Source organism: Vidua chalybeata, chromosome 9 (assembly GCF_026979565.1).
Source record: "Vidua chalybeata isolate OUT-0048 chromosome 9, bVidCha1 merged haplotype, whole genome shotgun sequence".
NCBI classification, from domain to species: Eukaryota; Metazoa; Chordata; class Aves; order Passeriformes; family Viduidae; genus Vidua; species Vidua chalybeata.
Genome location: NC_071538.1, coordinates 8,752,926 through 8,778,242, shown reverse-complemented (window position 1 = coordinate 8,778,242; position 25,317 = coordinate 8,752,926). Strand labels below are relative to the sequence as shown.

Here is a 25,317-nt window from a genome sequence, read left to right as displayed (position 1 = left end):
CAAGACAAACCAGAATCTGCTTTTATTCATGAGCAAAAGTAAGACAGAGGTCCGTGGTGATGGCCCAGACACCAGAATTCCAGCCTCATTCCCTCAGCACCTATTTGTGAGTGATCTGCTTCCTACAAATGTGATCCTCTGAGACACCAATCTCTTCTTTCCTCTGTGTTTCACCCCATTACTGGAAATGCACTGATGGCACTAAACCTCCAATGTCTGTGATGAACCAAAACTGGGTTTGTGGTTCCATGTGCAGGACAAAACCCCCAAAAAAAAGCAGCTGAGGAAAAACTAGCACCACTGTGCAAATCAGGAAAATATTCTGACAGAAGCGTCCTCCAGAAACGCTTTTACCTCTGCTTTTAATCCTGAAACACTCGATCCACCAGGTCTTAAATTATCTCCTCCAGTTGGAAAACTTGATCTTCCAATGGGAAAATAAGATTTGCTACGAAGCTGTTTGCACATGACTAAGGAACAAGCATCAGATGACCGTGGATGGGGATAAAATTCTCCACTCTGCAGGTTCATTAGGTCTATCCACAGCTGATTTCTCATTCACATACATTCGGCAATGCACATTTCTCTAATTTCTCTAATTCAAAACAAAAGAATGGGATCGTGTTGTGAGATTTGGTTGCACATACCAACAATCACCACCCCAGTTATTCTGCCTTCTAAACCATTTTCAGCTTATAACAGAGATGAAAGAAAGCAAAACATTTATAACTCCAGGCCTATTTTAATCATGACAAAAATGTAAATCCTAATGTGTCAATTTAAAAACAAAATCTGCACAATAACCCTAAAAACTGATTAATCCTTTGATTTCTTTAACCTTTTTTCCTTTTTTCTTTTTTTTTCTTCTTTTTTTTTTCCTTTTTAGTGTTAAACCACTAAATTCAATATACTGTAACTGCATAGGAACATCAGGAAAACACATTTGACCTGTATAACAATTCTCTGTAGGGCAAAAATATATAGATTCTTTATGAAAATCATGTGCTAAACATATGAACCCAAACACTGCACTTTTTGCTTCATAAATGTAAAAAAAGGAAGTTTTAAATTCTTTTTGTTCTGCGTGTAAACAGTTGGATGACTTCTATGCAGAGGTTCAAAGGAATGTCAATGGAAAGTGATCTCTTGTAAGTGGAATTATGTCCGTGTGATAATGCTAGACCATAAAATCATGTGTTCCCATTAATTTCACTAGTTGCTGACAAGCTGACTGCTTTTGGCAAATGCACTTGAGCTTCAGCCCATTATTGTTAAGCATGTGAAAAAACATATGTGATGTGAGAACCACAAACTGGGTTTGCCACACCTCCCAAGCACTGCAACTTGCTACCTTCTCTACTGTGTAATGGCATTAGTAAAAGAATTTTCATAACATTTATATTTACAAAAAAAAATGGCAATTTTCATTCGAACTCCTTAAAGCCATTTCCCCTTAAACATTTAAAGAGTTTAACAGTAAGATTTTTTTTTTCAAGTTATAAAATAAAAATCCCATTTGATTTTTTTTCTGATGTACAAAAAGTGATAAAGATGAACAATTCTGATCACAGAGTCAGTTTGTTATTCCAAAATCCATGCCGTCCTTGTCCCATTTGTCAAGTCCGCTTCATCCAAACTCCTAAACCAGAAGCATACCAGTATTATTTGGCAAATGATTTTTTTTTTCATCAAAAATGGCACACAGAGAAGAAAACACTTGTCTGCATAGCATTACAGCAGCAAGATACTGAAGAAATAAAAATATTCCTTTTCTGCACTTTTGTTTAGAGTTTCCTAGGAAATACTGACTCTTTTGTCTTTCCTCAGTGGGACTCGATGTCCTTTCTCTACCCACAACATGAGTATTCCAACAGAAAGCAGCATTTCTTCCTCACGATGTGCTAGAACTTAAAGGTCCATTTGGCAACATTTTCAGTCAAGGATGGACAAACAACCGAGTTCTGTTCTGTGGTTTCAAGTTGGGAATCATTTCCGCAGGAGGCGTTTCGCTGTTAGATCTGTCACTCATACAAAACTACAGAGTAAGAAATACATTTAAAAAAAAAATTAAAAAAAAAGAAGAAAAGAAAAAAAGGACACCACCAGTATTTGTTGTTTTTAAATATGTCTACATAGGGGAAAAAAAAGGGTCAGGATCAGCCTGATGTAAATGAAGATGAAAAACATGTCACCGTGACATAAAAAGTGCCGAGTCGTGCCCCCAAGGCTGTTGGAGGATAATGCCACTGCTACATACAGACTCTGCTTTTTGCTGAAAAGGAGAAAAAAAGGAATGTCTAACGCCCAATACATTTCAGATGCTCGTTATTTGTAGGTGGCACACAGAAGGTGACAAATGTTTAAAAGAAGACCGAGGAGTAGGATTTCCTAGTCCGGATACCCACCACTTGTGGAGACGGGGCTGCACTCGTGGTATGAGAAGCAGGGAGAGTTTTTGTTTTGTGCTGCCATAGGAATCTGCCATTGGTTGCCAAAAAAACACATCAGGAACACTCGTAGAGCCAGTCCAGGAGGGCAAACTCTCTCCTTTGTCAGACAAAATCAATCAGAAAAAAGCTTGAAAGCCAAAGGCCCGCCAGGTTGTTGGGTTTCGTTTGAGTCTTGGAGCACCACAAGCCTGCAACAATGCTATTTCTTAGGTCTGTTAATCTGCGCGTAGAGAGGTTCTGCTTCCTGGGGACAACAAAAATAAAATGAGCAGAGATGTCTCCAGAGAGCATTTTCAGAACATTTTTACAACATCTGCTCGAGAGCAGCGATACCTTGTGAGTCAAAACCCACAGGAAGTGTTTGCTTTCTGTGCTGCCTTCTGTGCCTGATCGTGGCACCCCGGTTGAGTGGTGAAGAAAATGGGAATTATTTCAGAAAATGGGTGTTTTCTCTCCATTTCCTCTCCCAGCATTGGCCATGCACTGACCCTCACTGCTGGGCATGGACATATGAAGGAATTAAATGATAATTTATAGGGCTGCATGTTTGGAAGTTCAGAGGCCGGAATTGCAGCCCGTGTACAAGGCTGAGTTTCCCCCCAGCAGCACAAGAGCAGAACATAACTGTGGGTTTTGCACAAGTCAGGAGAAAACCACTTGCAAACAGAAACTGCCACGGAAAGCTGAGCTAATGAAGCTGTGATGGGATTTAAAACAACAACATGAGTGGCCCATGAAGAACGAGGAGCGCCAGCCCTGCACAGTTGGATTAGGAGTCTGTGGAACCATTAGTACAATCCTTAAAGCTGGGAGGAAAGCATGTCAACTGGTTAACAGATACTTTCTTGGGAATCTCCTGGATGTGGGAGGGGGGAAAAGCTGCCGTGTTCTTCAGCTGTTGCTTCATAGATGACACACCCTGTGCTTTCTTAACACTGTGTTCATCTCAGCCGAGGTGGGTATCAAACCATCTGTGGGCCCTGGAATCCACTCTACTTCATTTCCAGAAACTAATTTATTAAATTAAGAATGACATCTAAAAAAGGAACAAGACAGGCAGAAAGGCTAATTAATGCCACACTGCATTAACTCTCCACAGCTTAATAAATATTAAAATACCACACCACAACGTTGAATTTAACCAAGGTAGAATCAACTCGTGCTACAGCAGCAGAGGCAGGAGCTGACTTTTGAGCAAAAAAAAAAACCCCAGAAGGTTGGCAAATCACTGGGCACTGAGCAGCACAGACAGGCCTGCCAGGGGATGGCACAGGATTTTAATCACTGTTTGTCAAAGTGATGCTGGGGATGAGGAGAACAGCCTCAAGGTGGATGCACAGGGTGCTCTGTGCTCAGGGTGCCTGGCCAGTGCTCCAGGCTCTGCTCCATCCCAGTGCCCTGTCCTGCCTTAGAGTGCAGGAACACACAACAAATCCAAAATATGACCTGTTTCCTCCGTGCCAAGGAAATGTGTCTCTTATTCCCCAAAACTGCTGCATTTCTGGAGCTTGCAGACAATGCTTCCCCACCCGCTGCCCACGTGGAGCCCTGGGTACACTACAAGCACTGTAAGTGAGAGAAACCCTCTGGAGTGATTAAATAAATGCTGCTGAAATTATCCCCAGCAAGAAGCAAATACATTTTGTGACCTTGAAAAACTGAAGCTAATCAAAGGAGATGACTGAGAGTAAATAGCTGCTTTTCACTCACTGTGAGTTAAGTCTACCTATGCCAATATTCACGTGCAGGCTTGAAGCTGGCAGAATGATCTATCACAGCTAGTTCAGAGAAAATCTGTACTAATTAATGTGTGAACCTGACACACACCAGGCCATTCTTCAGGCAGTTGCTGAACCTAAGGTCATTGCAAAGGGAAGTGAAAAGGAAGGAGGAGAAGAAAAGGAGAGGGAGGGAGAACATCCCTTTGGAACAAAAGATGTCAGTTTTTCAAACGCCTTCAGGGAAAAAAGGAGCTTTTCAAAATGTCAAGTCTGCTTCTTAGAGCTGTCCTCAAATATCCTTCAGATATGCAGAACTGCTGAAGTAACAGGTGTCCTAAGGTGCCACTACACTGCACACCCTTGGAAGAGGAGGAGGAGGAGCTCCTCAGCAGCAGCAGCACTTCCAACAAGCACGAGACAGCCTTTACAGTGAGAAACTTCTTTGATTCATACCCAACATTTATCTGTACAAACACCTGATGTGGCAAAGTTCTGCATTTCCCACTGATTTGAATAATTTTTCTTCCAGCAGACCAGAGCATTTTGTATGAAAAGTGTGCTCTTGCTTCTTCCCTTCAGTTGATTTCTCACTTCAGATGCCTAAACGAGAAATTTATTGCAGCAATTGTGTGCAGTCTTCCCAGTCAAAGGGTTTTGGTCAATGCCTGGGATTTGTTTTCTAGCCTTGTTTTGAGCCAATTCAAGCATGCTTTTAGCCCAAAAATGCAAATGGTGTCTGTAAAATATTGGTACTCAAGAGGGCAAAAGAGAGCAGAAAGGGACAGGAAAGAGGCAAAAGGAGAGTTGAGTGCTGTTGACTTCATGGACAGCTCCTCCCACAGTGCCAGGCACTATTTTGGAGGGTCTTGAAAGCAGAAATAACCCCCCTTTTTTACATAATCCACACAAAAGTCACAGGGCATGTTATGAAAAGGCAGGTGAGCATTAACTCTTCTCACAGCATCTCACCAGCATTTTCTGCCTTCTACTTCTACCACTGCATTAGGAACAGACGCAGAGGGAAGAAAAGGAAAGAACTGGTCTTTGTCAGAACAAAAAGAGAGGAACAAATAAAATAGCAGACAAAGCTTCTAATTCACATAAACCCCTCGAATCTTACAGTGCTCTCCTTGCTGAACTGGCCCAGAATCACTTCTGATGTGCTTTCATCAACCCACAGGGAGAAACCAAAACAAGAACTGGAAACACCTTTTTTTTTGCTGCTGTATTCCAGAAATACTTCATGCTGCAAATAATTTTATCTTTCCCATTTTAAGGGGGACAAGACAGCAGCAAACACCATTTCTGGTGTAGTCCACTACTGTGTGAGGCAGCAAGGGTGCTAATGCTTTAGAATAACATTATGCAAATGCTAGAAGTAAATTTGCATCCCATTTGAAGATATTAACACCTGCTCCCCAGCAGAACTAATCACTGGAGAGCATCTCCTGGAAGACTCAGCACCCACTCGGGCTTGCAGGGGTGAAGTAACTCCCAAAACATAACTGTGGGCTAGGAAGAAACTATTTTTACCCTGGCAGCCCTTCGATCACTGCGAGGCACCTGCTCCATGCAGAGCTGCAGGCAAGATGTTCTCAGCTGAGGAGGTGAGGCCTGCACAGATTTCCATGCCCTTTACAGCCACTTTTACTCCTGGCTGACTGATCAGAAAGGGCAGGCTCAAATGATAAAGAGTTTCATGAAATAAGTGTGCTGGAGAGCCACACAAAATGAGCATCTTGTGCTGGGGATGCAAGTGAAGGGGGGTGGGAGTGCGAAGCGTCTTCTCTGTTTTTTTGCATGCTGACCATAGAAAAATAGGACAGAGTAAAGTTGGCAAGCGGGGTTGAAATTAAATATCTTTGGTGATAAGACAGGTCATTCCTATTGCCCCATTAACAGCCAGTTTTTATTTATTACTTATTATTACTTACTAGTATTTGGTTATTTTTCTTACAGCCTCTGTTAGCAGCATAAATACAGCAACACTCTAGTTCAGGATTATGCCTCTGTTCTTACCATAAACCCACCTGGGAATATCTCCTAGTCTCAAATATCCAGTTTAATTATTAGCATTCTAAAAATCTCTGTCATTTTAGTAGCAAGATGGATGCTGTACATCCATGAAATGAAAACGCAGTGACAACTACTCACAAAGATGAACCTGCCCCATATCTTAGTCCTGATATAAAAATGAACTGCAGCCAAGAAACACTGATTATTTCTGGGCCCCTCTCCCAAAACAGTAGCCACACAATTACTTCCATCTCCAGATCTGTCATCCACATATCCTTCCATCTACATATCTGTCAATTCTCCTTTGTAACAATCGAACCTGATGGCCAATTTGAAGCAAATTGTTCAGAAGTCTCAAAGATGCTAAATTTTCACAAGTAGATTTTTGAAATCAGTTGTCGTGCAGAAGACAGGGAACTTTTAAATGACCTCATCACAGGGAAAGGAGGAAAGTTTGTCCCTAAATTGAATTGTTGGGTTGCAAATCAGCAAGAACACAGCTCTAGAGAAGCTACAAAGAACACTGTCTCTTGTTTAGAGGAAGAAGCTGCAGAAATGGAAGGGTACAAGGTGACTTCAGGTGGGCTGGTGACACTGAAGAGGTGAGAAGCCCCTGTATGAGCTGGCCACATGACAATGGACAGCTTGAAGGAGAATGCAGCAGCAGAGATGAGGGCAAACCTTCAGGATGCCCCTGTTCACAGAGCAGCCTGAATTTCTCTGCTCATGCCCCTCCATATTTCTGGGAAATAGGAACTGAGCAGGAGACCTGAAATGTTAATTTTAGGATTTCTCTGCAGTGAAGCAGGACATCCCAACCTGTGGTCCCCTTCCAAAGACACAACACTACTTCTCTCAGGCTCCCAACCCTGCTCAGCCCTCTGTCTTTAGCTAGAGAATGACAGCTTTAGAGCCTACAGCAAGAACAGGTCACCTGTAATTAGGAATTTCTCTTTGGACTTTATCCAGTTCTGACTGAGCCAGGTGAAAGACTGGAACAGGTCCTGCAAATACAGCCTTTAGTACTTTGAGCTTATTTGGAGTCCTGGTGCAACAGAAGCAAGAGGAGGATGCAGACTCAGCTTGATATTCCCTCCTGAGGCTCACTAAGCTCCCAGGTAACCCAAGCCTTTGTCCATAAATTCCTGTTTTCTCTCCACTTCCTAAAACCAGCCCAAATAAAAGAGTTACAGCAGCCCATCCCAGAGCTGACTAAGATTTTTAGGAAGATTTATCACCAAGCACAGCACTTGCTCCAAGACGGATGATGGCAGTGGGCCACCAAAGCACCACCAAAAGCTGATAGACAAATATTCCAATGAACTGTTGCTCTCCTGACAGCGCTGATGGCATTGTGAAGGGTGTGACACGTTCTGAGCTCTCCTAATTGTCTGCACACATTTCTCAGAACAACTGAAGAATTTTTTTTTCAGGGAGATACGCTCTAGCCACAAATGTTTTGAAGGTTTCTTGAGAATCTCTCATGAATGATTGCCAGTGCAAGTTTAGAGCTGGGCAGCAGCTCAATAGAGCTGCGTTTGCTCCTCTGTTCAAACTCCCTGCTTTAATGTAAAATGTCAACAATAAGAAATGTTTAAGACATTTGGTAGGATCAGAGCTAAGAAACAGTTCTTTCCCTCTCTCTCCTTTCACCACAGTGACTCCCCACATAATCTAAAGACAGCAGCGGGGATTAAACATAAATAATCTGAAGGCAGCAGTCATCTTATTCTGTGTTCTCTTCACCCCTTCTGTCCTCAACAGCATGCATGAACAAAGGGGAAACAACCAAATACAATAAACAGCTCTGCAAAGAGTTAATGTCATTTTACCTGTGGAAGTTGGGCCTTTCTGCTTCTTATCTTTAACCATAAAGGGACAAAAATGTAATATATCCATAAAATGTCACATTTACCTACTAAGAGCTCATAGCTATTTCTGGAAGGGTGACTTCTAGAAACAGCTGTTTCTGGAAGGATGAGGATTTTGGGAGCTGAAGTGGAAGATTGCAAAAGGAAGAGAGGAAAAATAGGAGAAAAGAAGACTGCAACTAGATGGTAATTTAGAGTATCAGAAGGAATCAAGAAAACAAATTGCTGTGGTACCTTGAAAGATCAGAGTACAAAAAAACGGGCAGGTGGATATTCTGAATACATCAAGATAAATAAAGATATGGTACGGGCAGAGCTGATTTCAGAGATCTGGGGACAGACAGATTTGCCATTTCTGCACACAATGCTCTGTTCCTGAGAGGTCCATTCAGCTGAGTTGTGACTGTGCAGTTCCTGGGGTAAGAACCACGTTCTAAGGAGCGAAGTAATCTCCCATCTAAGCCACAAAAATGGCTTTTATGCAGACTGTGATTCTTTTGCACGACATGTTTCTCCCCATTAAGTTTCTCTCCAAATGCAGAGCTCAATACACAACTCCACAGTAAGTCCTGAATTGATAATTTTCCATGGAGATTAGACTTCCCGTTGCTCTGACGACACCAGGCTTCAGAATTAGCTGGGCTGGCTTTGGGAAGTGGATTTCCTACAGACTGCTGCTGAATGGCTCTGCACACAGGCACAATGATATTAGTGGAACTTCACTGGAGAGAGGCTTTCTTTTTTGTTCAGCTTCCTGTTCCTGCCTACAGCTCTCAGGAATTACTGTAATACGATAATCAGGAACATTAGTTAACGTTTCCCAGCATATATTTCTGAGAATTATGCATATTTGATGCGAGGCTGTACAGGGATTAACTAAAAATGCAGCAAAACCATATGCAATCACTGGTAATACACTGTCCTGGTAGCTCTGAATTGCAGAACCACCCTGACTGTGATAAACCATAATAAACAGATGTATGTGGGTTTCCAGAGTGTGGGACTCAGATAAAAGGGCAAATCCTCTTTCATGATGTAGGGAAGAACTCTTGGAGTGGTCTGAAGCTGGGATAGCTGGGGATGTCAGTGCTGGCCAAGGTCAGGCAAAGGCACAGCCAAATTATCAAGTGGCACCATCCATCTGCAGCAGCAGCTCTCACTGGAGTAAATAATGAATCTTCTTGCTGTAGCAGCTCATCCCTGCTTGACTTTCTCCTCGCCCTGTCACTTCTGGACTCAAGGAGACACAAAGCTTAATGCTACTTTTGCTGCAGCCCCAGGAGCTGAGCAGGGGTGAAGCTACAGAGAGGGGAGATGCCCTCTCACAGCACCACGTGCTATTAAGAGAAAACCTCATTATTCCCAAGTGCATCAAAGCTACTGTAAGGTTTTTTAAAATCATATTTAATGCACAAAGTAAACTGACTCCTAATGAAACTATTAATTTTGAGCTGAAACTAAACTGAGGATGGGTAAGCCACTGGCAAACACAGTGGAATTTTTTGTACAAAAATGGGAAGGGTTCTCCCATTGCTCTGGATTTGCTCCAGGAGCTCTGTGCTCTAGGAGCTCTGTGCTGGAGCACAGAAGTCGTATCAGATCATGTATTTGGGCAATACCAAACAGGAGTGGCAGACGGGGAGAAGATAATGAAACATATTCTTCAAACAGCAACACTAGAGAGTATTTGGATGGAATAACAACGCTCAGCACTCATAAAACTTTGTAGCTTCACTGTTTTTTTGGCAAAATATATTTACTGTATTGAAACAAATCACAGAACATTCACAGGCAGCCACATTTTCTACGTGTTCTGTAACACAAAGGATGAACAGATCATCTTTCCCGTCTGGCTGGGTTTAAATGACTTACATTGATGAATAATTTTTAAAACATCAGTATGCCAATGGTAATATGAATGATGATAATTTTCAGATGTTTTTAATTTGCAGTTGGAGATAAAAATACACAAACCCATTTCAATATTTTTTACATGCAGATAATAAACGTGCTTCTTCTACTGATTATCCCATTGATTTAGGGTAGAGACATTCATGTATCATGACATAATTTTATTTAATGATTGTTATGTCTATGGGTAAGATGTCTTATTCCATTTAATATGTTACATCTGGCTGAAGGCCAGGGTGGCTTTGATTAAAAAAATGCTCGGCCTAACATGTTGTTAGTAATGGCTCTGTTTCCCTATTTGCCCTCAGAATTTGAACACAAAGTAATGTAAGTCTACATTTCTTTAAAGCATGCAGCTGAAACACACATATTTGCATAAGCTGCAACACTGAGTGAATGGCAAAAGCCATGCAAACCACCAAGCACGAGGAATGCACTGCGGAGGATGGAGAGGTAAAACAGAAGAGATGTAAAGGAAAAAAAAAAAAAATAAACCATGCATCCATGAAAGCAATGGCAGGCACTGGTGGAAGAGTAAGTGAACACCTCAAGGTGTAGAGAAAAAAAGGACAGATACCTACCCCAACCTGTGCTATCTAGCTACCGACCTGTGGACTTATAGTATCACCAGTTGGCTCACCAAAGGGATCACTGTTGGAGGAGGCCTGAGACCCATCAGGCTAGAATACAAGAACATAACACCTTTTTTTCTCAACAATAGAAAGTGAAAAGTCAACACGAGGTTATTTTCATGCTGTGGGCATAACAAGTACATCCTATCTCATGAAAACCAGAGAGTGAGGCCTCGCCGCTCTCCAAAGCCGTAGCGGTTTCCTACAGCTGCTGCAGGCACCAAAGGACCTCGCCAGTTCCTGCTGGAGCCCAGGCAAGAGCTGCCACAGACTTCAGAAGGTACTGGATCAGGCCAACCAGAACTGCAAAAGGCCCTGAAAGCCATGAAAGAGAGTCCAAGCTTGGGTTATTTTGCACTTTTTGTTGTACCGACCCCCTCTTGCCTTTGGCTCCCTCCCTAAGACACCTGGTGATTTACAGTCATTGCTTGGATAACATTTCTTGCTTTGGTCCATAAAGGCAAAGAAATCACATACTGAGGGCCAGGACATTGAGGAATATAGCTAGGCAAGCAACTGGGATGCAAGAATGTGCAAGACAACATCAACCATCATCTTTTAACACACAAACTCTCACATCTTTCTCTGCAGCCTCAGCATGTTTGTTTTGCCCCAGACTTCCTTACCATGAGTGAAGTGACTGCTGTTGTGCTAAAGAGGACATTGGATACACCTAACATGTACAGCCTTACATATGAACTCTGAGTTTGGCTCCTTGTATGCAGCGTTAGTGCACATCAGCAGAAATGCTGTGCTATCAGCTGTCAAACCCAAAGCAGGACGGGAATTCTGGCTGCAGCTCCCCCATAAGCACCACCCAGCCCTACTGGAAAAGTTGTTTCTGACACTACAGAACAACATTTAATCAGCCTTTATCTTTTCTAGTTCAAAGGAGACAATGAGGATTTAGAAACCTCCTTGCTACTCACAGCCTCTGGCTCCTCACTTTTGCTTGGGCTTTCAAACCCCTCTTCAAAGAGGTCGTCTGCAGCAGGGTCACTCGTATGAGATGCTGATGATTTTGATGGAGAACTCTGTCTGGGTGCAGGGGTTGGAGCTAAACAAGAATCAAGGCAACAGCAACAATTATTCTGCTGATTTCTTCAAAAAGACAGCACAAAATTTGCTCATGCTTTTACATCCCTCAACTTTCACCACCCCTGAGAATCATTCTCTAACAAGGAGCTGCAGGAGGTAAACTCGAGCACAGTTGTCATTATCAATCCCATGTGTTTGATTTCATTTGGAAACTTCCAGATTAAGTTTGGCTGCATCTGGCCTATGTCTTCATGAACCTGGGAGACACTGCTACATTACATCAGGAATGTGTGAGCTGCCTGTCCTATGGCAGGTAAGTGAAACAGGTCTCTGACTGACCCCTGGTGAATCTCATGAATTCTTCTTAGCAATCTGCAAATCCCCCATCACCATGCTATGAACATCATAAGCTCATTTTACAGCTCTTCAATGAATTTCCCCAGGTGTCCAATGTGTCAAAATACCCATCCCCTAATTTCTGAGAAGTATGGATGGGAAATAAGTGAAACCAATTGTAAGGTTGAATGCCATGGGCTTCTGCCAACAAGCTTGCATGTTCCCATCACAAAACAAATACTACAACATTTAATTTTAGAAATTAAATTTCAGACTGTAGCTATCTGGGCTGTTCATTTTTATGACCTCTGAAATTCCTCTCTGATATTTTCCTTTATGGCTGGAACACATTTCTTAAGCCAGAGCATGCATGAAGGTTCTCAGAATCTGGGTTAGAATTTAAAAAGAGATGGAAGTGCTTTGAGGAGCAGTCATGTCTGAGGAGAGGGATGGCTGAAAGCACATGAATACTCACGTGAATTTGTAGATGGTGTCGTGGAAGTCACAGGAGTCAAATTTAACTGAGAGATGTCAAAGTCATCACAATCATCTGCTTCCTGTGCCATCCCAACTTTATTAAAGTAACTTGAGAAGGCCTCTGAGGTACAACTGAGGGAAGGCTGATCTGGTTTTCTTGATGGCACTGGTGGAGGCTGAGCCATCTGGAAATCTTTGAACATTTCTTTTCCCATTTTCTGTCTGGGCCTGTCTGTCTGCGGACTCGATCTGTTGGAATCGCTCGTGGGAGGGACGGTGGCTATAGGAGCAATGGTACCTTGAAACATGGCTGCTTGTAAAGGCAAAACAGTTTGTGTTGGCATGAAGGCAGCGGGCTGGAACTGGCCAGCCACGGATGGCCACGGCTGCTGGGTGGGAGGAAAGATGCCGGGCTGGCCCCACGCGATGGGCTGTCCTCCCTGCATCACCTGAGCGACTGGAGGCTGGGCACCCATGGCCAGCTGCTGCTGAACAAGTGGTTGCTGTCCCCAGAAGGAGGGCAGGACAGCTCCCATGGCAACATAACCTTCAGGGAATAAAGAGAGTGTGGGGGGGGGGGGGGAAACAAACGGGATGGAAGATTTTAATGGAGCTGTGGAGAGCACGCAGGATAAATAAATCAGAAACGTGCAGAGCTGCACCAGTGATCCCAGAGCTGCAGCACACTTGGAAAGAAAACTGAGAACACTGAATTCACATCACTGCACAAGTACAGGCACAACCACAGGCTGGTGGACTCTGCAAAGCAATCATCTCAAATTGCATCGTAATGCTGCTACTACTGCTGCTAATAAAAAAATCCAACCCAGATGATTTCAGATTAAAACCCTCACACTTGGTTATTACCCAATTACTTGAGAACATCAAAAAGATCTTGAGCTTCTGCTGCACTAAATACCTATTAACAACAAACTGCTTCAGGTATTAGGCTAACATAACCCCCTCCAGCTGAGGAGGAAATTAACGATTAAAACCAAAATTATAATTGCTTCCTGTCAGACCTGAAGCCTCCTTTAAGGCTACCAAGGGTTCGACTCTGTAGGAATTATAGGATCAGGTGCTTTTTTATTTACAACAACAACAAAGCGCTCTGAAACGAAAACTCCTGTAAAACATTTTACAAATTGAACTACCTAATATAATTATGTTCCACTGACACAAGTACTGTGCTTTACAGATATGCTGTTTCACATTTAAATTCAATACTTACCACTAATACTTTGCATAATGTAACTTCTCTCTCAATTTTAATACTGCTATAGCTTTAAAACTTGTTTCCAACCTGAGTGTTTCCTCAGCCCTCCTGTACCTTTTCCTCTTTCCCTTATTTCTAGGCTGTTTTGTAATCACAAACGTAAGGGTGGCTGCAATATTACATAGGGAAAAGCCCGAAACTCAATAAAATTAAGAAATAAGGAACTGAACTTTGAGAGACCTAGTTCCTGAGTGATGGAAGGAGCTCAGACACATTTCCATTCCAACAGACATCCAGGATGGATTCTCCAGATGTTCTTTGATCTCGTCCCCGCTGTGACCCCATCCCGGCAGAGAAGGTTTCATCTGACATTATCCCCAGACACTTCACTGCCACTGTAACCTGCCTCAGCTGCAGTGGCTGATCTGGTGCCATCAGAGGAGGTAACCAATTAGAAATGGTTGCTGAATGACTCAAGGCACTCCTCCTCCTCTTCCTCATCCTCCTTTCCTTCCCTAAGTGGGGCTGAGAGCACCAGGAGAGATCAGCCATCAAACCACAGTGTCTGTGCAGAATGCACCCAGCTTTTGAGTTCTGTCCTCTAGACTTCCCTGAGGAACCCAGGGAAGTCTAGAGGACACTCCAGGCTTTGACAAAGTGGAATACCTTTGAAGTGCAATCAAATTCTCAGCCTCTGTTTACTGAAGACAGCAGAGGATACTCACTGCTACCACAGAACCCCCAAAATTTAAACTAAATGCTGTTTCTTCTCTTGCTCCTGTACCTAGAAGTTCTGTTATCCAGATGGCTGAACTGTGCTTGAACTCCCAGTGACTTTTTTGGCTTCTGCTTTATAAAATGTAAGCAAATTCCAACTCATGCACTCCCTGCTTGTTAAAGACCTGCTTTGCCTTGCCCTGACCTCAAAAGCCTTCCCCATTTCCACCCTGCTAAAATCAATGCCCCGAGTACTGAAATGCAAACCAGAGCTGGCCACTGATCCCCAAATCTGATTCCAGACTTTAATTACAGTGCATTCCTTACCTGAGGGTACGGCAGCAGTGCTGAAAGGTACAGAACCAAACATGTCTGTACTAGCAGGGAGTGACTGGGATGAAGATGGGATAAAGGCATCACCTGGAGTAGCAGGAGTCTGCAGGGAGACAGGCAGAAAACACAAGGGTGATGTATCAGCTGCAGCTTCTGCTGCACACTGCCATCACATCACCTGGAGCTCTAAAAATCAAGGCTGGGAGTGAAGAACGAGAAAGAAGAAAGAATGGGAAGATGTAGAAGGAAAGAAGCAATAGAAATAAAAGTATTAGAATTTGCTGGGGATGGGAGAAAAAGAAAGAAATGGAGAAACTTTCTATCAGATGAAAAAAAATCAAGGTGAAATTTGCCTGGAATACTTCACAACCAAAATATTGACATAATTTCTTTCTCCAGAACACACAGACTTGTGATTTTAGATATTAGGTGACAAAAGGGAAAGGCAGTGACCAAGGCATTAACTTTAAAGTTATTATTAATAGTTAAGGTAAATGAAATATCTACAGGATTTATGGAAAACTGAAAAAATATTGCTTCTAATTAACCAACAGGACCAAATTCATAGGTCTGCATTAAAGGAGAAGCCAAATCCAATGGAGTATGCTGAGGATGAGCAGCAAGGGCTTTGAACATCTAGTCCCAGACATGATCCAGAATATACTGGAGATGTGAGGCTCCTTACCTCACAGCACCTGAATTTTTTCAGTATATTCACACTTCCCTACAGCTTGATGCAAGGCTCAAAAGCTCTATATGAAATTTTTTTATCATCTTATACTGCTGAAAAACATGTTGAGACATTATTTTTTGCCCTTAAAAATACATCCAGCCTTTTCTCTCTGTCTTTACTTCCCTCCTTTAACAGCAGTTCTGGGATCTGTGCTTGGTGCATCCAGACACATGAAATATGAGGCTGTAACTGGGTCTTCTGCAGTGCAGTGAGAGTGCAGTGAAGCACTTCCCTCTGACAAAATCCAGGGAAGAAGATCTGCAGCTCAGTTTGCACACTATGTGACTCTTAACACCAGAGCAGAAAAATAAAAATCAAAGGTATTTTTGAACATCATCGTGAAGCAGGGACTGCACGTTCAATTTACTTCACTTCTATTTTCCTGCAACCTAAAAACTACTTTGAAATCCTCCCCACTGGACACAAACTGTAGATGTGTTCAATAAATGTGCTGAAAATGGCATGCAGGGAAAAACACAGTGCAGTTTCCCTGGGTACTCACTGGGGGAGAGGTTACATCAGGAGGAGTGGACATGTCCCCAAAAAGCTCTAGTTGGGTAACAGCCTGTAAAGAGAAAAAAAAAAAATCCATTTGAGGAGAAGAAACTGTGAGTTAAGCAGTTGCAACTTGTAAAGTTATCTGGTAACAGCAAACAAGATAAACCTCCCCTAAGTCCTGCAGGCTTCAACTGTGAAGTTCCACATGGAGGAAGCACACAGGCTCAAGCTGTGTGATTTTAATATTGCTAATGGACCCAAACAGCCAACAACTCCTATAAAACAATTCTGTAGGGAATTCTTCAAAATGAAAAAAAAAATGAATAAAACATGAAACAACTCTCCAGGACAGACCTGGATGCATTAGTGCTCTGCCTTTAACATCAGTGAGCTCCAAGCATGATTTATGTCCAGTCCTTTTCCCTGGCTCCTCTCCTAAACCCTCACTTCAAGGTCTCAGAGCATGGCAGCAGCACGTGGAGTGCCAGCAGGATGCAGAAGGGAAGGGCTTTTAAAGTGCTGCCTGATTCCCCCTTGCCCATGGGACAGGTGTGACCTGGATAAGTGGACTTGAAGGAGGATGCACAACTGGGTTATTGCAAGTTTGTGGCTCTACATTTAATTCTTGTTAGAAATATTTCCTCGGGACGCCCTTCACTGGGAGCTCAAAACAGGCCACCCATGCAGGCCTGGCTAACTGGACCAGAAGAGAAAACACTTCATTATAAAGAAGCCACTTGAGTGGCTGCATAATCAAAGCTCCTTCACATGTTCTAGAGCAACTTTACTTCCTCCCACCCACCTGCAAGTGAGTTCAGCTGGAGTTCAGGGATGTTAAAGCACAGATCCCTCAGAGCTCTGTGGGAAACCTAAACCCCATCCACCACCCTTATCAGGGTGGTTATACTGGGAAGCTTTGGTGAGAGCCCAGAACCTCTCCTTCTCACTTCTTTCTCACTGGCTTTCCCAGTATCACACCCACAAAATGTGGGAAGGCACAATTCTCATGATGAACAAGATTTAACACAAATCTTAGTTTAGAGCTCACTAAAGCTCCTCCCCATCTTAGGCACATAAACCTTGGATCCTCCTATCACACACACAGGTTTGACATTCAGTTGAGTCTCGTCCTGCAAAAGCAGCCCCTGAATGCTTTGGACAGTAACCAGGCTGGCAGGTCAGGCTTTACAGCCCTCCAAGAGACCAAGATCACCCCAAGATTTTTTTCCTGCCTTTAAAAATTATTCCATTACAAATTATCCCTTAAGGAGCAAGACTGCACACATCAGAAGTTTATACTTTTTTTTTTTTTTCCCAATCCAGCCTCTATTCCCACACATAAAAGCAACACCACAATCACTTAGAACTGGAATTTGTCTAAGCAGCTTTGTTGATTCTCAGCTTCATGTCATGAACCTGAGGGATGAATTATCTCATGTTTTCTCATACCATGTTTTATATTAAAAAGATCACATTGCTTTAGTGCTATGACAATGCATTTCCTTCTTATGGGTTTAGATATTCCTCTAAGTACCTGCATGGAAATGCAGAAGGGAAAAAGAGGGAAAGCCATGTTTTCTTCAGGGTACACCAATTCTAATATTCTGTAGGAAAATACTGCCAGGAGTAGCTTTTGGAAAAAAAAAAACAAAACAAACAAGCAACAAACCCAGCCTAAGTCCCTTCTGCAGAGTGCACAAACACATTAGGCAAGGGTTGTTAAAATGCCCAGGAAAGTGGGAATAATGACAACAGCAGCTCTCATTTGGAAATCACTTCAAGCCTCCTGTAGGCACTACTGACTCAAGAGGTGTCAGGTGACACTGAAATACTCCAAGAGCCACTTTCTTCTCATCTGCTTGTTTAGCAGCACCCCAAACCTGCCCTTCTCCTGCCCCCCCAGGAACTATTCACTGTTTGCTCCTAAGGAACATTTGTGTCCTTTCCATGAGCAGAAGGGAGCAGATGAGCAAACTGGGGAGGATGGGAAGGGCAGGGTACACAGAGCTGTGTGCAGAGCTGTATTTTTTTTTTTTTTTCTGTGCAAAAGATAGTATAGGTTTCACAGGAATACTGGAAATTGATAGTCAGTATACTTTTGAACTCTGCATTATATGACATGCATCTGAAAGGTGGTAACTCAGATCCCAGTGCCTCCATACTCCTGGATAATGGGAACAGTAATATTTTTCAGAGTGCTTCAAGGTGATGGATCTTTGGATACTCTTCACAGATATAATTCTGTTAAAGCTCTGCAGGCACATTTCTAAACAGGCAGCTGGAGAAAGTGATAGAAAAGTCAACAGCACTTTGTTATAATAAACCCTCACTCACAGTATTCCCCAGGAAAAAGAAATACATTTACAGGGGAATTATTTTTTTTACAGAATAGCAACCTCACATGCAACAGGAGCTACAGAACCACATCAGAGAATGTAAACACAAATTTAGTGGGAACACAACACCTTCATTTACTGACTGGAGCTTTAAACAGCAACCCTTGGAGATGCATTTTAAAGTCCCAAATGGTTCAGGAGTCTTTTTTCTACTTCTTCAGTTCTCAGCCTGAATAAATGAATGCATCTTCTCTGACACAGAGCTGCCTTTATCTACTTGCAGCACATGAGATCCTGGACACCAAGCACTTATCTTTTATTTCTGTGATTTCACTGTCACTGCAGAACTGATTTCACCCCTTATGCTTCATTAAGATTATTCACATCTGATATTAGCTACGTTCCAGTGAAGTTAATCCCAAGCTGAACATTTTCCAATTGCACTATTCTTATAGATGATTTCAGCTATATTTCCTTAAAACATTTTTTAGTGTCACAACCTTACCTGAGTGACTGAAACAAGATTTTCATCAATGTCCAGCAATAAGTTTCCATTCTCCAGCTGTAAAGCATGATTTATGAAATGAGATGAATGATTTATGAAAATGACATGAATTTCTGAGCATGAAAATGATAACCTCCATAATTATTGACTTCAGCATTGAAATGAAAACCCTTTCCATCTTGCTGTGAGCACAGATCTGAAATAAGGCAGTCAAAACAGTGAGTCTGAATGCTGCTGGGATGTGGGGCAAACATACACTTCATTTGTGCTAAATCCCATCTTCTGGTGTATAAAGCAATTTTACCACTTGTGACACACCTATTTATTTTCCTAAATATTTATTAATTCAGCAGTAAGCATACCCAGTGAGCTCTGATCCTGCTTATATTAATAGAACTTTTCCCTGGCTTGGTGAAAGAAGGGATTTAACATCCTCAGGGGAAAAAAGAATGATTGAGTTTTGGATGACAAAAGCTCTAAAACCCAGTTATCTTCAGAAAAAAACCCACATATTTCTCTAACTAAGGAAACTATAATATCACTGTAAACATAATTAAGATAATTATTTTCTTTCTGTAGCAATTTTGAAAATTACATGAGTCAATTCACGTTATATTTAAATCTATAGTTTGTATATGGGAATATAATGCCCTCACATCTCTACATATCTGTACCCATCCACACACTTAGCACATATTATCACTTTGGAAGGCTACATTTCAGGTAACATTTATTGTAGTGTTGGAGACTTCATTTCTGCAGACACAAACAACAGCAGGCTGTTGAAAATCAACTCTAAGATGACTGAGAATCTTCACACAAGTTACCAGCCAGTAATTCCATGTCACTTAAAAACCTCACAAACAGCCTAGAATGCTTTCCCACGCCTCATCTCATCACAGAGCTGAAGAAAAGAGAAAAAAAAAAAAAAAAAAGAGTGGGAAAAGGCAAAGCCAAAGTAATATAATGTCACTGTGAACAATCAGGAACAGATACAGTCCTGCACCTTCTTGGAGCTGACCCTGTGTTCCCCCAGCTCCAGGTGAGGAAAGTGTGAGAAAAGCTGTGTCCATTTACCCAAAGAACTCCAGAGACTTTGAAAATGTCCTTTAAATGACAGCAGAATGCTTTCAGAGGGCCCAGTTTTGGCCAGCAGTTCATCACTTTGTGCTCTGACAGCCGCCCTTGCTCGTCCCCCACCCTCCAGCACCAGAAGCCTGGAGAGATGCTCCAGCTCCTGGTCTTTCTCCAGGTGAGGATTCCTCCACAGGGTGATGCAAAAGCTTGGTTTAATTCTCCCAAAAGGCAGGGTGTTGGATGTGAAACCCCCTCCAGCTCAGCCAGCCAGGAGCTCGCCAGGCGCAGGCCGGGGCGGAGGAAGGACAATTAATCCTCGTAGCCCAGTGACATTAAATCTGTCATGAAAGCTCCATCTTCCTACACAGACAGGTGAGACATCCTGTAAATCTTTCAAACACAAAATATGTAAATCTGGTCCTTAAAGCAGCAGCACCAGTCCAAGCCAGGAGCAGTTTGAAACCACGTCAAGCTGGCAGCAGAATTCCTCGTGACGCTTTTTACTATTCACTAAAAAATAACTTATTAGCCAGGAGCTGGAGAAAACTCCAGAGTGCACCAGCAATGGTAATCACAGAATATCCTGAGCTGGAAGGCATCCATAAGGATAAAAGACAAGTGAGCTGCAGCTTTCATAAACCACATAAAACTGATCCACTTCCACTCCAGTACTCCCTCTGATCACCAAGTCCTCTGAAAAGCATCTTTCCTAAGCAATGCAGAAGCTCAGAATTTAAAAGGGAAATCTAAAACAGGGCTCTTGTGCTCACATGAGTGTGAAGCACCTTCTTCTTTCACTCCCATACACATATCAAGACAGAATATCCAACTTCTGCTACTCAGTCTGTTTTTCACCAGCAGCAAGGGATCTACGCTGACATATGGCACGAGAAAACCTGCTTAATACTGCTGTACTTTTGCAAACAAGATGATGAAAGTAGCATCTCACAAAACGTGGTTTTGTAATCTCAGAGAATGGAGCGAAGATGGTGCTTAAAAGCACGAAAAAAAATACGTGGTAATTAACTTGTACTCTGCTACACCGCTCAGCAAGAAAAAAGAGTATGAAGGATACTAAATATAGCAAATAAGCAGTAATTAGTAATTAACCTTTGAGCTGGGTATTAGCTATTCAGCTCTTTTAAGGCAGCAGAGGGGTTTACATTTGGTTTCTTGCACTCAGGGTGAGTGGTATACCACACAGCCCAGCAGACAAACGAGGAGTCACCCAAGCACAGCCTCTCTGCATCTCCAATTCCCTTCTCCTGACACGGATTTTACAGGGAAGTCTAATGCCAAGTCTAACGGTTGGTCAAACTAAAGATTTCCTATTTCAGTTGAACGTGTAAAGGTTTTGGCTATGACAAATAACTTTCCTGATGGTCCAAATGGTTATTGCTGCTCAGCAAAGCCCAGTTGTTTGCACCTTACACCACAACTGTTGATATTGCTACGAGCTCCATGAGCGGCAAGCAGTTTGCTAATTAACCACAATTCATTCTAAAAAAAACCAATTAGAACTGCAGTGAAGGAGCATGTCAGCATTGTGACTAAACCCATCATCAGTCAAACCACGTCTGGTAGGTCGAGACATCCCAAAAACATCCCACAGACTTTGTTTTCCTGCAAAACTACTGCTGAATTAATGAAATGGCATGGGAACTCAACAAAGAATTGCTCAATTACTTCCCAATTAAAGAGAATACACAGAAGAATGTGTGTCAAGAAAAAAATTGCCAATGTCTTTGCAATCTCCAGCTTCCTGCAGATCCTAAAGATCTTCAAATGCCATGAACTTTCCCAGTCACAGACTGCTGTCACCATCCCAGATTTACAGAGGTACAGCTGAGCACAGTCCTTTCATTTTAAGGCTGCTGTGAACATTTCACTGTGGAATCAAGAATGGTTTGGGGTGGAAGGGACCTTGAAGCTCATTGAATTCCACCCCCTGCCATGAGCAGGGACACTTTCCACCAGATCAGGCTGCTCAGAGCCCCATCCAGCCTGGCCTTGAACACTTCCAGTGATGGAGGCAATTCCCAACCAGTACAGGCCATGTCAGCAACATGAGCTGCCATAAAACCACTGGTGGATTTTTATCCAACATCCAGGCATTTTGGGCATCTGACACTGCACAGGGTAAAAATCCAGTGCTCAGAATCCCATGGGACATGGGAATTCTCCTGTTTAAAGTCCCTCTTTTCACTTTCACAGGGTAACTCTGAATTAGTGACCACAACCATTCATTCTCCTTCAGGGAATTCTCCTGAAGCCACAAACCCAAGTCCTGAGTGTGATGTACTCAATTACAGGGCAGCCTTGAGCTTCACTGCATTCCCCAGCTGTCCAGTTTCCTCTCTTTGGAGACTGGGAAGCCCTGGATGTGCTGGTTAAACATCCTGTTAGTCAGTCCTGCACAGCTGAAGAATTGGGACTGTTGGATATAATTGACATCCCGGATTACTGAGGCATGTTGAGGGAATTGAATTGCTCCACTGTTGCTCGATAGCTTCCCTTAAATTAAGGAACTCTTCATATGATCAAAACAGACGCTTACTCATTTGTTTATTTCCTCTTCATTTGCAGGGAACTTAATTCTGAATTCCCTGTATACTTGGGGTATTTACTCTTATAGGAAATGCTATTTAAAATGCTTCAATTACCACTTTTCTCTGACAGACTCTAATAAATCAAGAGATCTCCAGAGTGACTCCAGCTTGGAGCCAGGCCCACACTGCTCCCAGGCTACACATTCCCAAGATAGTCAAACTTCCCAGGCACAGAGGCTGCTGGTGCCAAGGTCCCGGCCACGTGGTCAGGACAGGGAAAGATGAGCCCTTTAATGTCAGGATCACAGCCTGGGGACAAGGGGTGGCTTCCTTTAACTGCAGGTGGGAGACACAAGAGATGATGAGAACCCAGACTTCCATGTGGCAGCCAAACTCCACTTCTGGACTGAGACAGGATGCTTGCAGGGAATAAACTTAACAGAGGAAAGGAATAAGGCACAACCTCATATTGATTATTTAAAATACTTGCAAGGCACTCTTTGGCAGGTGTATCTATTGCTTTTCAAAACAACAGGTGACTGGAACCCTACCAAACTTCAGAAACAAGTTATTTCTGTCTTCACTACTAAATACTTTCTCATCATGGTATTTTCCAAACTTTGAAATCCCATGAGTTTCAGCAAGCAAAAAAGCCAAGACCTGTGTACTTCTGTACCAAATAATGTAGGGTAGCACAGAATGAATCTGCAAAAATTCAACCCCACATCATGCAAACGATGTAATTTAAGGCATAAAGTGATGCAGACCAGGTAAAGCTGCAAACTTCACTACTTAGAAAGCTGGTTGTAAATAGATATTTTAGCAAATTACTCTGAACAAATCCAAAAGTAGTGAATCAACACCAGGTGCAGCTGTCAATTTAATGTATCAGCTTCTATCAGAAAAACTCTGCATGGGTCATATTAAATAAAAGACAAAAAATCACTATATGTAACAGAACTTTGTGCCACAATCAATGAGGTCCATCTATGGTTCTCTTTTCTCCACTTTGAAGAATATCAAAAGGTGCAGAATATTACTCCCAAAAAATGCCCAGGCAATCAGGGAAGTTTAGGAATGCAAATACACATGAAGCCTTTAATACACATGCATAAATGGGAGGGACCACTGAAATGTTTACCATTAATTTATATTGCCCAAGTTCTGGATTAAAAACACAAATCTAAACATGGCAGCACCCATGTGCCCAATATCCACCAAGAAAACTCTGTCACTGAGGCAAAGCCTGCATCTTTGGGTTTTTTTTAATATTGTTTTTTCTTCTTGCTGTTTGAACAGCACAGAGAGAGAACAGTTACAAACTGATCATGGGCAGCACTGCTGGGTTCCAGCTTCCCCACATGATGTGATTGTGTCCCAAAACCCGAAAGGATGGCACTAGAAGTGAATTCAAAGCTTTTGACAGCATGTAATCATTCTGCTGGTGGAGCAGGGTTTAGGATCACACTGGGGGAATGGTATTACCCATGCAGGATGGAAAACCTGCCAGCAGGACAACTCCTACAGGTTAAAATCAGCTTAAAATGCGGCCCACAATATCCATATGGTGTAAAAGAACAATTAAATTAGGACACTTTATTCCTATCTGTGAAACAGCATTCCTTCACTGTTAAAACCTGCTATTTGACATGCCAGATATAAAATCAGGGATGGTTTGAAACATGAAGTTTGCATGGGCAGATTTTCAATGCTCGGAAGCTATCCAGATTATCTTTATCTCTACTTGTCTATACATTAACAATGGATTAATTCTAATATCCAGCCCCTCCTGATTGCTGGAAATCAGACTCTGATTTCAGGTTAGCAGCTTTCTGAATTGTCTTGCTCTACCTGGCAGTGCAAAAACAATTTTTCAGGTTTTGTTTAAAATGCCTTTCACTTTGAGCTCAAGTGTTAAATTCCACATAAACCATTTACTTAACACATGTGAAGGAACTTCATCACTTTAGGTTGACGATGCTCTAAAATGGGAAGATTAGGGAGGAGGATCTGGCTTCTGCTTCCTGTGCCACTGAAGTTTTTATTAAGGAATACACCAGAAAATACCCCAGAAAAGATAGCTCAAAAAAAACCAACCAACCAACCAACCAAACAAACAAAAAGAAAAAAACCCAAAACCAAAACCAAAAACTGGTTGGATGGGGCTTGGAGCAACCTGGTCTAGTGAAAAGTGTCCCTGCTGAAACAGAAGATCTTTAAGGTCACTTCCAATCCAAATCATTTTATAATTTCCATTCTATGATTCTGTCTAAAAAACAAAGGCTCACCAGATCTTCAACCCAGGCCACAAGACATTCTCCCAACAAACTAATCTATTTCCCAGTTTTGCAACAAGTAGCTGTACCTGTTAAAAATGCACGTCCCACACTGCACTAATTAAACCTCATACATGAGGTTTAATTGGGTGTGACTAAGTCAGGACATTTGGACACAGGTGTCTCTTTCAGCAAATGTAAATAAAACTGGACAGTTTTCCCAGCATGGATGGCCAGAGACCAGGACTATGCACTCCCTTTCTCTTCATCTCTGAGAATTTGATCCTGGAAGCCTGACTGTGGAGGCTGAATTCAACATCACCAGCCTGCAAGTTGTTCCTGCAAAGCCACTGATGCAAACTTCAGGAGAACCAGATGTGGGAATGGCACTGCAATCCCAGCCAGAATCAGAGCTGAGCCTTCCCAAACACACCAGAACCACGGGGCAGGTCTTGTGGCTTCAGTGTGCTCAGGTCCAGCTTCATCTGCTCCTCCCACAGCGTGTCCCAAGACACTGGAATTTGTCCCTTCTGCTCCAGCCTGGTTTGGTATTCCCCACGCAGCTGGCAGCAGCCAAATGCCTGCCTGCACTGTAAGGCACCACCTCTGACGCCCTGGATCCATA

The 25,317-nt window shown here is 42.5% G+C and overlaps 1 protein-coding gene across 3 annotated transcripts in view; it reads right to left on the bottom strand.

Annotated features, from left to right (window-relative positions):
- The window catches only part of DAB1 (DAB adaptor protein 1), a 143,523-nt gene continuing 118,206 nt past the window's right edge, over positions 1-25,317 (bottom strand). The window contains exons 11-17 of one of the 3 annotated variants that reach the window (XM_053950876.1): positions 18,791-18,847; positions 15,954-16,016; positions 14,713-14,821; positions 12,451-12,999; positions 11,531-11,658; positions 10,551-10,649; positions 1-2,694 (exon numbers count right to left, since the gene is read on the bottom strand). In XM_053950876.1, coding sequence (XP_053806851.1) covers positions 10,566-10,649; positions 11,531-11,658; positions 12,451-12,999; positions 14,713-14,821; positions 15,954-16,016; positions 18,791-18,847 — 990 coding nt within the window. In that variant the 3' untranslated portion in view covers positions 1-2,694; positions 10,551-10,565. The remainder of the gene's footprint in view (positions 2,695-10,550; positions 10,650-11,530; positions 11,659-12,450; positions 13,000-14,712; positions 14,822-15,953; positions 16,017-18,790; positions 18,848-25,317) is intronic. The other 2 variants (XM_053950877.1, XM_053950879.1) reach the window with 2 other exon arrangements.